The sequence below is a fragment of the Gavia stellata genome, chromosome 16 (assembly GCF_030936135.1).
Source record: "Gavia stellata isolate bGavSte3 chromosome 16, bGavSte3.hap2, whole genome shotgun sequence".
Taxonomy (NCBI): Eukaryota; Metazoa; Chordata; class Aves; order Gaviiformes; family Gaviidae; genus Gavia; species Gavia stellata.
Window position 1 is genome coordinate 5539267 of NC_082609.1, and position 15353 is coordinate 5554619.

The window sequence follows — 15353 nt, forward strand, 5'->3', positions numbered from 1 at the left end:
AGACTAACTCAGACAGAAGCTTCCTATAGCATGGTATTTTGTATATAGCAGGCAGTCTGTGACCTGAGATGCTTACAATCAATTTAGACAAGACAGACATAGGGTGTGGGAATACATCAACAATTTCAAGGCAGTGAATGGTATGTTGGTACTCTTTTTTTTTTTTTTAGAAGAGGGGAACTAGAAAAAGCAACACAATGGAAATAACAAGGAAATAGAGACCATAAAGAAGAAAGGGAAGGAGGCAATGAAGACAGGTATGGCACAACACTGGTATGAACAGACAGCAAGGGCAGGGCTTGGAGTAAAAAGCAATTTTGATAGAACAGCAAAATTAGGCCCAAGATCGGAAAGTCCATACACAGTATGGACTGTAAAGTAAAGTTCAATTGTAAAATTCAATTGAATTTTGGTCAATACCATGAATAATCATAGTAATTACAGGATTAAAAAAATGTCAAACAGAATGATAGTTTTTTTCTCAGCAGTAAATGTGTCACGTAAGGAGAATTACCACCTAAGCAGGTATGTGTGTATTTTTCTTTCATTGACCACAGGCTTTGAGTGGGGAGTGAAATGCAAGACCAAAACCCAAGTCACAACCCAGAGGAATTCTTTAAAATTACCTGTGGCATGATGGGGCCTGGTGAGACAAAAAATAATCATAACAACCCATATTCTCAAGTTTCTCGATCTTCGATGTCTAGATACGTGAAGAGTGACTTTGTTAGTCATGCCAGTCACAGTGTTCAAACCACACTGCTTAGCCAGTCTACAACCACATTGTTATCTTGCTGTTGGATATAGGACATACAAGGCATCAAAGAGCTATTAAAATGGGGCAACTGGGAATCACAGATAGCCTTGGCAGTTGCGAACTGCTGTTTGGCATTGCCGAGATGAGAGATTGAGAGGGACCTGACCAGGAGAAATGGGCAGTTGGAAAAGAGTACAGCTTTAAAGAAAGCAATGTTAAGCAGGAAAAGCATAACCTGTGCCAAAGTACCAGCACAAGGGCTATGAAAGGAAAGACAAGACAGGTTCAGCAAAGCAAGGAAGAGAACCGGAAAAGAGAAAAGAAGGAAAAGGGAAACGTATGGAGAAGTCCAAATGAAATGACAATCATTCAAGTCCTTAGCAAGGCTTGATGAAATACAAAGGAGCTGTTTGGGACAGTGAATTTTGCAAGGAAATTAAGTAATGAATATCTCATCAAAAGCACTCAGGTTACATCCATCAGCTGAGCCTAAACTTACGTGACAGACTCATATAAACTGCTGCCAGTTTCAGTTTACTCTCAGGTGCTGGTCTATAAACTTGTAACTTGAGTGCAGATGTATTTCTGCAGTCAGCTGCCACAGCTGCATACACAAAAACCTGCAAAAAGAAGGTGGACAGGGCACGAGGGTGGTAGCATTTAACACTTCAGCCATTCCAGTTAGATCAACCTGCAAATATCAGTTTGGCCTTAGTCCCCTGTAGTGACTTAAGCGTGATACTTTCCAGTCAAAGCAGGCTAACAGCACTGTATAAATGAATGCAGTCAGCTGACAGACGGTGGCTTAGTTGTTTTTAATCACAAACCATACCTTTTTGGTACAGACCTGATTGATAGGGTTACAATCTAAGCCAAAGCTGCCTAAAAAAATCAAAAGTTCTCTTGCTGGATGTGGGGTAAGTTCTTCTGAGATGGTATAAATTAGGGTAAAGAATATCTTATGAAAAAATTCTTTGCTTCTAACATTTTATTTAAAGTTCAATACAAGAAAAACAATTAAAAATATATTCTCATGAAGATTAGTATCTTTACCAGATAACATACACAACCTGACCTGCAGACATACAATCTCCAGGTGTACTGGTTAGGTACTTTTTGTACTGTCTTTACTAGACCTGACCTCATACAACATTGTTTCAAAACTTTAGCTTAAAGAGGTGGTTGTGGAGCTTGTCCATAGCGTACCCTGCCCTGTCGGCAGACTAGTTTGAGATAAACATCTCTAAAGATAAAGTTCTGAGCTATTGCAGCTTGGGTTGAAAGTGTGACAGAATACTTATAAATTAATATCCTTCATGGACAGAGCACCTGGTTGACAAATCACACTTATTACACTATGCTCGTGTATTCTTGAAATTACTTATGTTGGACACTTATTTTTAAATTGCTTTAATACTTTTCCATTTGTAAGCAGTGAAAATGTGAGGGGCAGGGGGAGATTTACAAAAGCAAATAGCCACTGTGGCTGAGGATTTAAAATCCAGAAATTATAAGAAAATAAGTTGCAGTTCCAGTGACAAGTATGAGTCAGTCTTGCTGCATGTGTGCATGGGTATTAAAGCAGAAAGCCCAGGTTGGACCAGTTAAAGTGATGCTCGTGGCAAGTACCACAAGCACCAAAGCAAAAGAGTAGCTTGAAATTCTTGGCTGTATTGAGGGGCTATTTTTCATATGATCTCCCAATACTAAGCACATTTTCCTTTTTTTTTTTCCTCTTCCCCTTAAGAGGTCTGGCTCATAGCCTGAAGCAACGGAATGTTTTTATTAAAAATCCCAGGCCCTTACTCTGAACATACCTTGTTGATTTTATTTTGTGTACATCCTTAATGCTCTGCTTGCTGTACTGCTACAAAGCTTACAAAACCGAACCTAATGTCCTGTTTTACCAAGCTCCTACTTCAGAAAATGAATTCTGTAGAGATAAAAAGTGCCGTAAAAGCAGTTCACTGAAGGACAGCGGGGATCCTAGACCAGGTAACTTAAGGAAATGTATCACCACTATTTATTTTCATTCACAAGTAGCTATGTACACACTTTCTGAATTGTAATAGCAGATGAAAATATGCAGGTTGAGCCACAGGAGATATTTGACAGAGGGTGGAGCAAGCAATAATGTATGCATTCATTACTACAGAAAGTTAGGTAATAATTGTTACTTTTTGCCCACAAATAAAGGGCGCTTTTTTTTTTTTTTTTAAGATGTGGCAGTAAGCTTTGGCTGTCTATCCAACAGTCAAAGTCTGTCCCTTTGACGTGGACAAGTGGGATATTAGGGATGGTATACTGTACAAGAATTTGAAATATGATTACAAGGAACAGTTTTCTTCTGCACTTTTCACACACAACTTTGTCAACAAGGTTGATATATCCTTGGGCAAAAGAAATTAAGGCTTAGGCACATGCTCAGGGCTCCAGCTCCCAGAGTTATGTAATATCCAAATCTAAGTTTCCATTAAAAACAACAAATTCTGGCCCTCTCCGTTGCAAAACCAGCAGAGCTGGAAATGTTAAGGAAACCTCTCGTATTGGCGTAACTGACTCATTGTACATACCACACCTTAAGTTAAACCAGTGCAACACTGTAAGTAAATACTGCGCTCAAGTCACAGGCGCGCTTCCCTCACTTTGCCGTGCGGGACCCGCGGGCCTGCGCTACCACCGCCGGGCTCTGGCGGGCCCGGCCTGCCCGGTGCGGCGGAAGGGCTCTTCCCGGCCCCGCGGTTCGGGTCCCGCCGTGCCTGAACAACTGGAGAGCGTCGGAGAGCGCTGACTCTTGACTATCTCAAGCGGGCCCTGCACCCTCAGGGGTTGGGTTTCCTCCCTGTCACGCTTGTGGTTTTCGTGAAGCGCCAGGCGAGAACGGTAACGCTCGCCAGGGCAACGGGGCGGCCGCCGCAGCGGGCCCTTCCCCGCCCGCCACACGGGGACAACACGCCGGACGCGCGGGCCCCGAGGGAGGGCGGTGCTCCCCGGGCGCCCCGCACCTCCCGGGCTGCCCTGGCGATAACGGCACGACGGCCGCCCTCCTCCCCCTCGCAGGCGGGCCCGGGCGGCCGCGCGGCGCGGAGAGCCGCCCTCAGCGCTGAGGCGAAAGGCGCGAGGCCTCCGTGCTCCCTGCCTTCCCTCCCAGCCCAGTCCCGCGGGCCGCCATTCGCCTCACCCCGCCCGCCCCCCGCGGCAGAGCCAACAGGAAGCGCCGAACGGCACGAATGACAGGAAGCGGTGGCCAACGAGGAAGCTCCTTATTGCTGTGTGGCTGAGGCTCCGGCGCTATAAAGGCGGCCACGCGTTAAGGCTCTGGGCCGGAGAGTACGTGTCTCAGGGGGAGGAGAAGGTGGCGGCGGGGCCGGTGCGGAGCAGCCGAGCGCCGCGGGGAGGGGTGTCAGCTCCAGCGCGTGGGGGATTTTAATCCGATTCCGGCCGGCCCGGATTTTATTGGGAGCGGGTTTTAAAGTGAGTATGAGCGGCGGCGGGATGGCGACGGCGCAAAAGGGGGGAGGGGCGGGACCGGACCGGATCAGACCGGCCCGGCGGGGGGAGCCGCCTCGCTGACCCGCGGGCCGCGCTCGTCTCTTGCAGGCGCCTGTCGTCCCTCTCGCCTCTGCGGACGGGGCAGCATGTCCGAAGCGGAGCAGCAGTTGGCGGCCGCCGCCGGCGCCACCCAGAACGGGCACGAAGCGGCCGAGAGCGCCGGAGAGCAGCAGGCCGAAACCGGCGGGGCTCCGGCGGCGGCGGCGGCGGGCGCAGCAGCAGCGGCGGTGGCGACGGCGGGAACGGCGGCTGCGGGAGCCGGACCGGCGGCGGGAACAGCGGGGGCGGCCGCCAGCCAGAACGGAGCCGAAGGCGACCAGATCAACGCCAGCAAGAACGAGGAGGACGCGGGGTAAGCGCCGCGCCTCCCTCGGCGGGCTGAGGCGGGAGCAGGCCGCGCTATCCCAGCCCCCCCACCCCCGGGCGCCATGTGCGGCGGCGGAGCGCGGCCGCTAGGCCCCGGCGCGGCCCTTCGGCGGGAGCGGAAGCGAGGCGGGCGGCTGGCGCACTCCGCCGGCCTGGGCCCCGCTCCGCCCGGCGGGGGAGGGCGGCGGGCGGCCCCGCTGCGGAGGGATCGGGCGGGCGGTGAGCCGGCGGCCCTGCAGCACCAGCGCTTCCTTTGTTCTGGAGCTGCCTTTTGTTGGCGCCATGTGGTGGCTGGGGGAGGGGCGGGGAGCGGGTTTGTTGCCGTCTCGGGCTGTAAAATGGAAGGGGATTTACCTCGGCTCGCTTCGCATCCCGCGTTTTCCTCACCCTTTCCCTTTTTAATGAAAGGAGCGGATGGAAGGAGTTGTTTTCTGTCGGGCGGTGGGCTGGTTCAAACTTTCTGGGGATTGCATGACCGGTCGCCACCGGCGCCGGTGTAAATGCGAACATGTTTTGTGTAACGCATATATAAAAATAACCCTAGCTTTGGAAGCGAGTCGCGGTAAGCTAAGTATTTTTGGAGGGAGTAAAGGAAAAACAGCATGATTTAGACGATGTGCGCTGTGCTTAAACCAGTAAGAGCGATTTTGGTGTACTACTTTGCAGCATTGTCAGAAAACAGCTTATCTCTTGTGAGTGATTTCTGGAGGAGTCGGTGCCATTTCGCTGTGTTTTGGTAGTGGCATCCTTGTGTACAAAAGAGTCATTTCTTTCCTATCGCAGTTGGTCTGTTTATGAATCTACGAGCTTGACTTGAAAATTACCTGCCTGTTTCTCAAGCAGGTCTTTGTTATTCAAGCTACCCCATGTATTTAATTGGAACTCCCTTTGTTATCCCTGGGCCCTGAACCAAAGGGTCAGATCGCCCAGGTTGAACAGACAGCTGAAGCCACAGTAGCATAATAGATCTTGGCTGTAAGGGAGAGGAGTAAGACTTGCACAAGTTTCCTATCAGTTGGGGCCGGATGTATCTTTGCAGACAGTAGAAGGATTGAGAACCAGGCCTTCTAGCTGTGTGCGAATTTTCTTTTTACGTTTTTACTATTCTGCTTTGAAAAGTGGGTGATACTCTTTCCCTTTCTCGTAGAGGAGGTGACAAGTTTCAACCCCAAATTCGTGTGAAATGAAACTTCTAAGAAAAGCAGTTAATGAGAGGGATTGACCTATATGGAAAATTCAGTGCTGTGTTATAACAAGAGCTGTCCAAGGCAGAGCTCAGGGGGCTGATGTTAAGTATTTTGTTATGAGCTGAAACATGCTTTGGTTTAGCTGCACTAACACACTTGGGAGGAAAAAAGAGACTATGTGTTAAAGAGTGCAGTTGTCCAGTTTGTGTGGCCTCTGAAGACAAAGCTGAATACTAGGAATTCAGTCTTAATTTCAAAGGCTCTATATTGTGTTATTTAAATAACGTAGATATCAATCATTCTAATTACAAAACAAAGGACTGTAAATGACAAAGTGTAGTATCTACTACTGTGGTAAGAGGTGAATTTAGCATGTGGCAATATCTGTGTGTGTACCACAACCCCATCCTGATGGCATAAAGCAGCTAAAGCTGCCTCCAGACAAATACCTGTCATCCCCCAACCATTGAATTTCTCTTGATCACTCTGTAAGTGTAGCCAGTGATGACAGGGTATGTTATGGAAAACCCCTGTCAGTCTGTACAGGTTATAGCAGTCATGCTTGGTCAGTAAGCTGTTGTGATGAGAAGGAATCCATCAAGTTACCTTTCTTTCACCTGTTATTGAAAGACTGAGTAAACTTTGTAAGGCTCTATTGTAATGGCTGCAAGAAGCACACAGACTTTACTTGGACCCTATGCATCATGCTGCACTTGTCAGTTAAGAGTGTGCAGCTTCATCTTCTGAAAAAAATAAGGGTTTAGCTTACAAAGGATATGGTTTTCATCCAGTTTAAGGAAAAAACCCAAACCATAGTACCTAGAGTTTCTTTTTCCTTATGTTGCCTTTTGAACATCAATGGATGATAGTTTTAGCAAATGAATGTTACACATAAACACCAAAAGCCAATTTTGTTTAAACATAGTCTAGTTTCTAAAGTCCTGCTAGCTTCTAGTGCCAAATCTAGGTTGCCTCTAAACAGAGTAATGACAACTTAAACTGCTTTAGTCTATAGTTAGATAAAAAGGCTCAAATGCTTTTAAAAGCTGTTTGTTACCTTGGAAACTCTGAAAATAGAAAATACAGCCATGTTATTAATGTTTTCATTTGAAGTGAGGCATTTGAAAAGTGCCTTACTGAGTCTGATCTAAGTTTTGGTTGTCAGCTTCACTTCTGTATTGTGCTTCACTAGTATTTAGTTCTTTGAGATGCTTCAGAGGATATTTTGTGTGGGGAAAGTGGACAGGGAAGTACTGCATTGGCCTTTCATGAAAGTAAAGATTAGTAGTGAAGACACTCCTGTAGCACTGATGAAGATAGAACTAGATTCAGTAACTAAGCAGGAAGAAGTGTACAACATAGTAGTTAAGGCAGGTCCAAAGTCCCATCTGTTATATGTGACTGTTCTTGGAGGTCATAGATACCTGGTTTAAGTTCTGCAGATCATTCTTAGGAGTAAAATTTTTACAGCCGTTTGTACAAATCCTAAAAGAGCTCAAGTATTTTTGCTTTTGATGCCTTATTCTATCCTGAATGCTTTCAAAGCAGTAGAAAAGATCCTAGGATCTTTTGAAAAACTGAGTTGGCAGTACTTGATAATCAATACTGCTTTGTTGCAAAGAACAGAATACTGTTGAAAGAATGTAAGTTACTGGCAAGGAATATTTTAAGTAATTTTTACTGTTTCTTATAGCCTGGGATAAACTTCAGGGTGCATTGTGTCATTCCCTCAGAAAGAGGGAGGGGGTGGGAACCCACCCTTGTGCACACCTGTAGTATCACTAGCTTTTAACAAGATGCAAAAGTGTTTAACTTTCAACAGTTGGTCCTTTTTCTGACAATGCTCCTGAGGTGTGCACCACTGTGAGCATCTTGCTGCATGTGCTGTTCTGTAGTACTTCCTGAATCTGAACAGCTCTTATCTCTTTGAAATTTCAGGAAGATGTTTGTTGGCGGCCTCAGTTGGGATACAAGCAAAAAAGACTTGAAAGATTACTTCACCAAATTTGGTGAGGTAACCGACTGTACGATAAAGATGGACCCTAACACAGGAAGATCCAGAGGCTTTGGATTTATTCTCTTCAAAGAACCTGGGAGTGTTGAAAAGGTGAATTTAAGCTTCATATTTCAGATTCTTAACTTCTAGGAGAAGCTTTTCAGCTTGAGTTAATGCTATCAAACTGTCTTTCAGGTTCTGGAACAGAAAGAACACAGGCTAGATGGACGACTAATTGACCCCAAGAAGGCCATGGCAATGAAAAAAGATCCAGTGAAGAAAATATTTGTTGGTGGACTTAACCCTGAAGCCACAGAAGAGAAAATCAGGGAATACTTCGGAGAGTTTGGAGAGGTATGTAATGTTATCTTAGTAAACACTGAAACATAATACAGTCTCCAGTTGCTGTTTAGTTTACTAATAATTTGCAAGTTCCAAATTAAATTAACTTCAGATGTATCAAGCCTTCCGTAACTGATCCAGAGGTTTCTCATCTTGAGAGCAAGGAAGGTACATACTGCACAGGATGCTTCCATTGCTAGTTAGATGCCCTTGTCTTAACTCAAACCATTTTATCTTATGTTAAAACTGTTTGTAAGAGCTGTAAAATAGAAACCTCTGGTCTGAAAGCCAGTGTTAGTATAGAAAGAATATTGCAACTTTGGTGTTGCATAATGTGCATAGATAGGAAACTTACTTTCTGTTTTACTATCCCAAATGTCATGCACTCAACTGTTCTGCTAAAATACAAGTCTGAAAATAGTATTTCGTGTCTTCAGATTGAAGCAATTGAACTTCCAATGGATCCAAAGACCAACAAAAGGAGGGGGTTTGTGTTCATCACTTTCAAGGAAGAGGATCCAGTGAAGAAGGTTTTGGAGAAGAAATTCCATAACGTCAGTGGAAGCAAGGTAGAAACTTTGACTTCTAAATTTTTGTCCAAGTTATTAAGTATAATACCACTACATCTATAATCTGAAAAGGATTTTGTAGATCTCCAATCTCAAGGCAACAAAATTACAGTAAGGACAGCTTGCAGTTTACCACAGGTTTTTTTTGCCATAAATTCAGTTGCAGAGGCTACCAAGGTTCTTCGCCAGTACTTGTGGCTTTAATACTTGCTATCTTCTAGGGCATTTGTATGTAAAGTATCTAATTGCATTCATTAAATACATGTGGAAAAACTGGCTTATGTATCAGTCTAGCAATATAAGCCATTTCAATGGATACGTACCTATTTTCAGCCGAGAGCACTTGCATAAATTCAAGGCTTACAGACACTAACTTCGCAAGCAGCTGGCTGAAACTGGCTTTGTCTGATATGGGGGCAGCTTCTGGTGTCTTCACTCAGAAGCCCTCCCTGCTACCAAAACCTTGGCACGTAAACCCAATACAAGGATACAGAGAGTAAATGTATGCTTATGGCAACTTGTACCTGGTCAGCTGTTTATATGAACTACTGTAAAAGTGGTGTGAGGTGCTCTGAACAGCTGACTGCTCATCTGTGGGAGTAACTAATAGGGGCTCATGTGTAAAGCTAATGAGGAGAGGACTGGAGGCAAATGATGTGTGCTGGCTGGAGGTGTCCATCTTCCCTTGCTCCTTGGCCAGTGCTGACCTATGCCCTAACTTCAAAGCCCCATTAGAGCTGGTCATACTGTCTGACACAGTGACTTAGATTGCACTTAGTTTAAGACTGGTCTTGACACAGCACAGAATAAACTTCAGCAAACCTAATGCACTAGTAGTTGTCAAGACACTGTAGTTGGCAATAAAGTTTGTTTTTCAGATGTGAATGCTTATGTGCCAAGGGAGCTGAGAAATCAATCATATCTGTATCTTGTAACTATGGCTTGTTTTTGTGTCACAGTGATAATAAAAAGAGCAGGTTACCTTAAAGCTCCTGTGGTGAAGAATTCCAAGCCAGGCTTGCTCAGGTGCTGCTATCACATGGAGTTGTTCCTTTCACAGCAGCAGTAGCCTTCATCTCAGACTGTGCAGAGATTCTGAACTAGGAAGCTGGTTGACAGCTTGAACTGCAGCTTGGGAACCTGTCTTAGAAATGTCAATTCTGGTTGAGTTTAGCTGTTCTTAGTTATTTGATAAGTGATGATTTCAAGTGTTGGCAGGTGTACTGTACAGTCCAACACAGATGCTCAGTGCATAGACTGTACAAAGGCTGCCAGGAAAACTCCTTCTGGTGCATTTCTCGGAGCCTTGTTTATTCCATGCAGCTCAGGTGAAGCGGCCCAATGGCAACAGCCTTGTCTTGGAGGCTGTGCTAGGATAGAGGGAGCAGGAGCAGCCTTGTGGCTTCTACAGGAGCGGTGGCTGTGCTGAGGTGGCCTCAGCACCTCTTCCACAGGGGAGTTGATAGTAGAGAGTAGGCAGTATAAAATACTCTGAAAGCAGCAGCCTGCTTTGTATGGCGAATAATGACCTTTCTTTTCCATGGGGGAGTTGATGGTAGGGAATTGGTGGTATTAAAATACTCAGAGCAGTGGCCTGCTTTGAATGGCCAACAGTGACTTACCTTTGCCCAGGCGGCACAATAAATCAGATGCTTCTGGATATGCTTTAGTCCCGGTCACATGGCGGAGCACAGCATGTATACCTCCTTTGCCTCTAGAGCAACCTCTGGCTTTACTAGGTGGTTAGGCTGGGTGCTGCTGCTGTAAGACGGTATACACACTCTTCCTTGTTTTTTATTTTCAGTGCGAGATTAAGGTAGCACAGCCAAAAGAAGTATACCAGCAGCAACAGTTCAGTAGTGGTGGAGGAAGAGGTAGCTATGGAGGAAGAGGCAGAGGTGGAAGAGGCGGTGGTAAGTACTACACGCACTACTTTAGTATGGACACATTCTAAATAAGTTGTGTGTACTAAAATGGGATTTTGTGGATGGTTTTCCCTTCTATAGCTCAAAGTCAAAATTGGAATCAAGGTTATGGCAATTACTGGAACCAGGGTTATGGGAATCAAGGATACGGCTATCAGCAAGGTTATGGTGGCTATGGAGGCTATGATTATTCAGGATATGGGTATTATGGATATGGACCAGGCTATGATTACAGTAAGTAAAGAGAACTGTATTGGGTATAAGCAAGCGTAACTAATTAGCAGTTTAATGCATTTGTTTTCTTGTTCATAGGTCAAGGCAGTGCAAATTATGGGAAGACACCAAGACGTGGTGGTCATCAGAATAACTACAAGCCATATTGATCAAACTTATTCAGGTATGCAGTGGCATGGTCTCTTTTGGAAAATGACTGCATAGGTTTTGTATACAATGCTGTAGATGGATATTTCAGTTCTGTACCAAATTTAACTTTACAATAAATTTCTATGGCCTGTTAAATGTGCATCTTACTTGGAAGAGCTCCCTGGAAATGTTTTACATGTTTAATACTTACAGATAACTAGTTGTCTAGACAGTGTGGTGTGTAAATTTCAGCCTTGCTGAAGATATTAATTAATGATTTTATTAATAGGTTAAACTGAAACTGATTTTGAGGGTCTGCTTAAAGCTGCAGCTCTGCATCTAGGGACTGCCTCTTGGAGTTAACTATGGACTCTGCATTACTCCAGTTGTACAGAATGAGATGCATCTTAGGGAACCAGTGTCACTTTCCACCTTTTTATTTTGTATTGTTTTTGTGTCATACATTTCCTGTAATGGAAGTGTTAATTTTACTGTACTTTTTGGTACCTTTTTGGAATCTAATGTATTGTAAGGTATTTTACATGTGTTCTGATTCACCATGACATGGATATTGAAGCTATCCTAGCTTTTGAAATAAAAAAGGCGTAATCTAGTGTCTTGTGCCATTCTTCAGCTTATGTATTAGTAAAACGCCAGTATACTGTTCCCAGAAATTAGTTCATGGCAGTACGTTGATAGATGAAGAGTTGTGATAACATGTTTTGAATCTTAAAACTAGAAGGTTGTATTGGTAGTTGTGCTCACTTGCAGTTAAGTGGCAGCTAAAAACTGCAGTCACTTCTACCTGGAGGTTATGGAAGAGAACTTGGCTGAAAAGCCCCAGCTGTTGTGGAGGCTGTGCTGGTGGCTCATGTCTAGACAAGTACAGAGGCTCAGTGTAACTGTTAGTGTCTGTGTTGTAGGGCTCTGCTGGGAGGGGCCAGCAGCATAGGTTTCAGGTAGGGCTTGGGAGTCTAGACAGCATTGCAGGAGGAAGCTAAGAGGTGTCCAAGAAGCTAGCTGCTCTTCCTTCATGTTTCGCTGTCTTGAGTCTGAGACTTTTCAACAAGTTCTTAATGGGACGTGTACCTGCCTTGAAAGACAGGTTAGACATTAAATTACCAATGCAAAGTCTGAATTTTTGCAGCCTTTTTGTGTATCAGAAGAGGCTAAAAGAACTTCCACTAAAGTTGTGGGAGGAAAAACAATAAAGCTGCCTCTAAAGAGGTGGTTCTTTCTCTGATGACCAGCTAGAAATATGGTCTCCTTCTTCGACTAGTTTACCACTATTTTAAGGCAGTAACCATCATGTGATTGGCCTGTCTTGCTGCAGAATAGTCCCAATCTCAGATTTATAAGTGCTGCCGCACAAAGTCAATTTCTAATCTTTGTTGCAGTAATCAATTTGATTTTTACTTTCCTTTTGAAGTTAAAATACGACATTTTTTCTTGTAATAATCTATTTGAATAAATGGGAACCAGAAATGGAATCAAACCAAGTAACCAAGACAAGACGTAAACAGATGTTACTAGTGACCTTTTCAGGTTTTTTTAGCAAGGGATGCAGCTATTCCTGCAGGGACTATAATGTGCTGCTCCCTGCTGGCTGTCCTTGAAAAGAAAAACTTGCTGTAAAGTTAGAAGTCTGTAAGACTTTTCTGGGGTTAAGTGGAAATCTTGAGTATAAAAGAGATGAAGCAGATTTTAAATCTGATCATTGACATTACAGCTTTACAGCTGGAGTATGTAACCTAATGCCCAACTTGCAAATAAAAAATGCAGGCCACTGAAATGAATGAGTACAGTATTCAAAAGTATTACTGTCTCAAGATTTAAAATTGAAACGCTTTACTCTGTTGCATCCTTCTACTTGTTTTCTTATGAAGTAAAGGGTAGCAGAATATTTTTCTAGCAGTTTGCCCTCCAACAGGGAATTTGCATAGTATCAGGACCATACTGCTGCAGTACTTCTGGCTAGTGTATTAGCAATAGCTTGTCAGCTGGCTGTTATGTTGGTGCTTTTTGGAAGTAGGTTCTTGGGTAATGCTTCCTTGACAGGTGATGTGGCCTTAAGCAGAAATTGAGGATACTGGTACTTAAATGCAGATCTGGCTTTCTCTTTCTTCTTTGCATGTGAAGTTTGTGATACAAAGAACATGTAATTGCCTGGTGAAAGCAAGGGCTTGTACACAAGGTTGTTGCTTATGGCTGTAATGTACTCTTAATTTACTAATCCTACTTGGATATTTCTTGAGTACAGAATATTTTGTAAGAACTGGTTTGGGAGCCATGGCCCTCAGCTCTCTGTTCCTCGTGCATTTTGATGTTAGGAATTTGGGACTGAAGTTTTCAACTTAATCTGGTCACTGAGACTGTTTGTTGTGAATGTAGTGCTGCTAAGGACCTTGTTATGAATCTAGCTACTGAAACTGCTCAGAGGAGCCTGGGAAGGACTGAGTGTACTGGCAGCTAGAATGGCAGTTGCATAGGTATCAGCAGATAGAAAAATAAGAGAACCCATTGGCTCATCTTAATTTTCAAAAGTCATAACTTGAAAGAGCATGAACTTAGAAAATGTAGTTTATAGTAGCTACTAGAAATATATTCCTTTGTAATCAGTTTTAGATATGATGTTTTAAATAAAAGCTAATTCCACACTTCTGCCAGAGTTGAAACAAGCTCTCGTAAAATTTATTGCTCCAAGTTTTTACTAATAACAAGATAACTGAAAATAACAAAATCAAAGGTAACGTATCTTATCTAAGACATGCTAGGATGAAGATTAAATGTGCATTATTATAGTAGAGTAATGTTTCTTAGTAGCAGATCTTGAACATTGTTTGAAACCTATGGAAAGAAAATAATGTTATGGTTTTTTGCAAAAGCATCATTAAAAGGAATCTACTTTATTGCCTCATTTTCGCTTACATTATATGTAAGTGTCATACTAGTACTGTACTTAGTAAGAGGCTTTTTGCATTCTTGGTTTCCTGTAGAAAATAAAGGCATTTTTCTTGCTTAGTTTAGATTGCAGACAAGCACATTAAGTCATTAGGCCTCTAAGTTAAACTGGCACTGTTGAGTAATCTTTCTGTTCTCAAGAATAAGTAGTACAAACAGCTGTATGTCTTTCCATTAACTTGCTAAATAAAATGTTAACACATTTTTCTTGTGCTGGCTGTACTAATACTGCACTGAACTAAAAGCATGTTTCTCCTTAGCTCAGGGCCAAGAGCACTGTGAATCTAGTACGGTGGTTGAAGCCACCAGTGATTACACTGATAACATTAGGTACATTCCCATCCAGGTACCTAGAGTTTTACTGGGTACTTGGTTAAAAACTACTTTGTTGTATTTTAGTCAGAGTAGGTTGAAGAAGTACTAACTGTACCAAAGGGTGGTGTTACCGAGGTGTTAACTCTAAGTGTACACTGTGCTTGTGAGCGTATGGCAAATGAGTTGCAGCTAGATGTTCTCTGTAAGCAGGCTATAGAGGGACCTCAACAGATACTAGTATTTACAAGGCTTGGAAGACTTAACGGGACTCAGTCTTGCTGATGCCTGCGAACTTCTGAGTGTAGGGCTAAATTGATGCTTAAGCACGAGATACCAGCTGTGAACCTGAAATGATCCTATGAAGTAGTCAAAAATGCTCAAGAGAACAGAAGGCAATACTATTGCAGAGTCAAATGTTAAGTAAAACAGGAGCTATAGTAGTAAAAGTACTGTTTATAGCTCTTCAAAAACCTGTTAGCTTAAGTAGAGGTTCCCAAATTGTGGCATACAGAATGTACAGTGTACCTGCCTTTAAGGGCAGTTACAGGGAGAGCTGCTGAGAAGTAGTTAGGCAGCTGCAACAGCTTCTGTGTGGAGACTTAAGGCACTAAGCAGGTAGCATAAAAGCTGTTTTTTGTCTTGATATGCACGTCATTTGCATGCCAGGGGTTAAACCCAGTCACTCTTAAAGCTTCCCAAACAAGCGCAGTACGCTGTAGAGGTATAGGCATTTCTGGGACATGTTGGACCTAGCTTGCAAACAAATGAATACATCTAGTGTTACTAGAAGTGTCAGACTCTGGTAGAAGGTAGCTGTGAATGCCAGCTGTACACAAGTCTGGTCCATACTTCTAGATTGCAAAAAATCCCTGCAAGCTAATTTCAAGTAAAAGCATCTCGGGGGAAACTTGGTCCTGCTCTACTGCCAATGACAATGCTTGTGAAGTTGCATCCAGGAACCTTGGCTTTTAAATAGTAAAGGGTGAATATGGATAAATACCTTGCTCAGGTAGAACAAGT

The 15353-nt window shown here is 43.6% G+C and overlaps 1 protein-coding gene across 2 annotated transcripts in view; it reads left to right on the top strand.

Annotated features, from left to right (window-relative positions):
• The first annotated feature begins 4363 nt into the window (after nt 1-4363).
• Nucleotides 4364-15353, top strand: part of HNRNPAB (heterogeneous nuclear ribonucleoprotein A/B) — a 30033-nt gene continuing 19043 nt past the window's right edge. The window contains exons 1-7 of one of the 2 annotated variants that reach the window (XM_059825186.1): nt 4364-4661; nt 7801-7969; nt 8054-8212; nt 8638-8769; nt 10574-10682; nt 10776-10928; nt 11007-11091. In XM_059825186.1, coding sequence (XP_059681169.1) covers nt 4396-4661; nt 7801-7969; nt 8054-8212; nt 8638-8769; nt 10574-10682; nt 10776-10928; nt 11007-11077 — 1059 coding nt within the window. In that variant the 5' untranslated portion in view covers nt 4364-4395 and the 3' untranslated portion in view covers nt 11078-11091. Of the gene's footprint in view, nt 4662-7800; nt 7970-8053; nt 8213-8637; nt 8770-10573; nt 10683-10775; nt 10929-11006; nt 11225-15353 lie in introns of those variants that run through there. The other variant, XM_059825187.1, reaches the window with a different exon arrangement.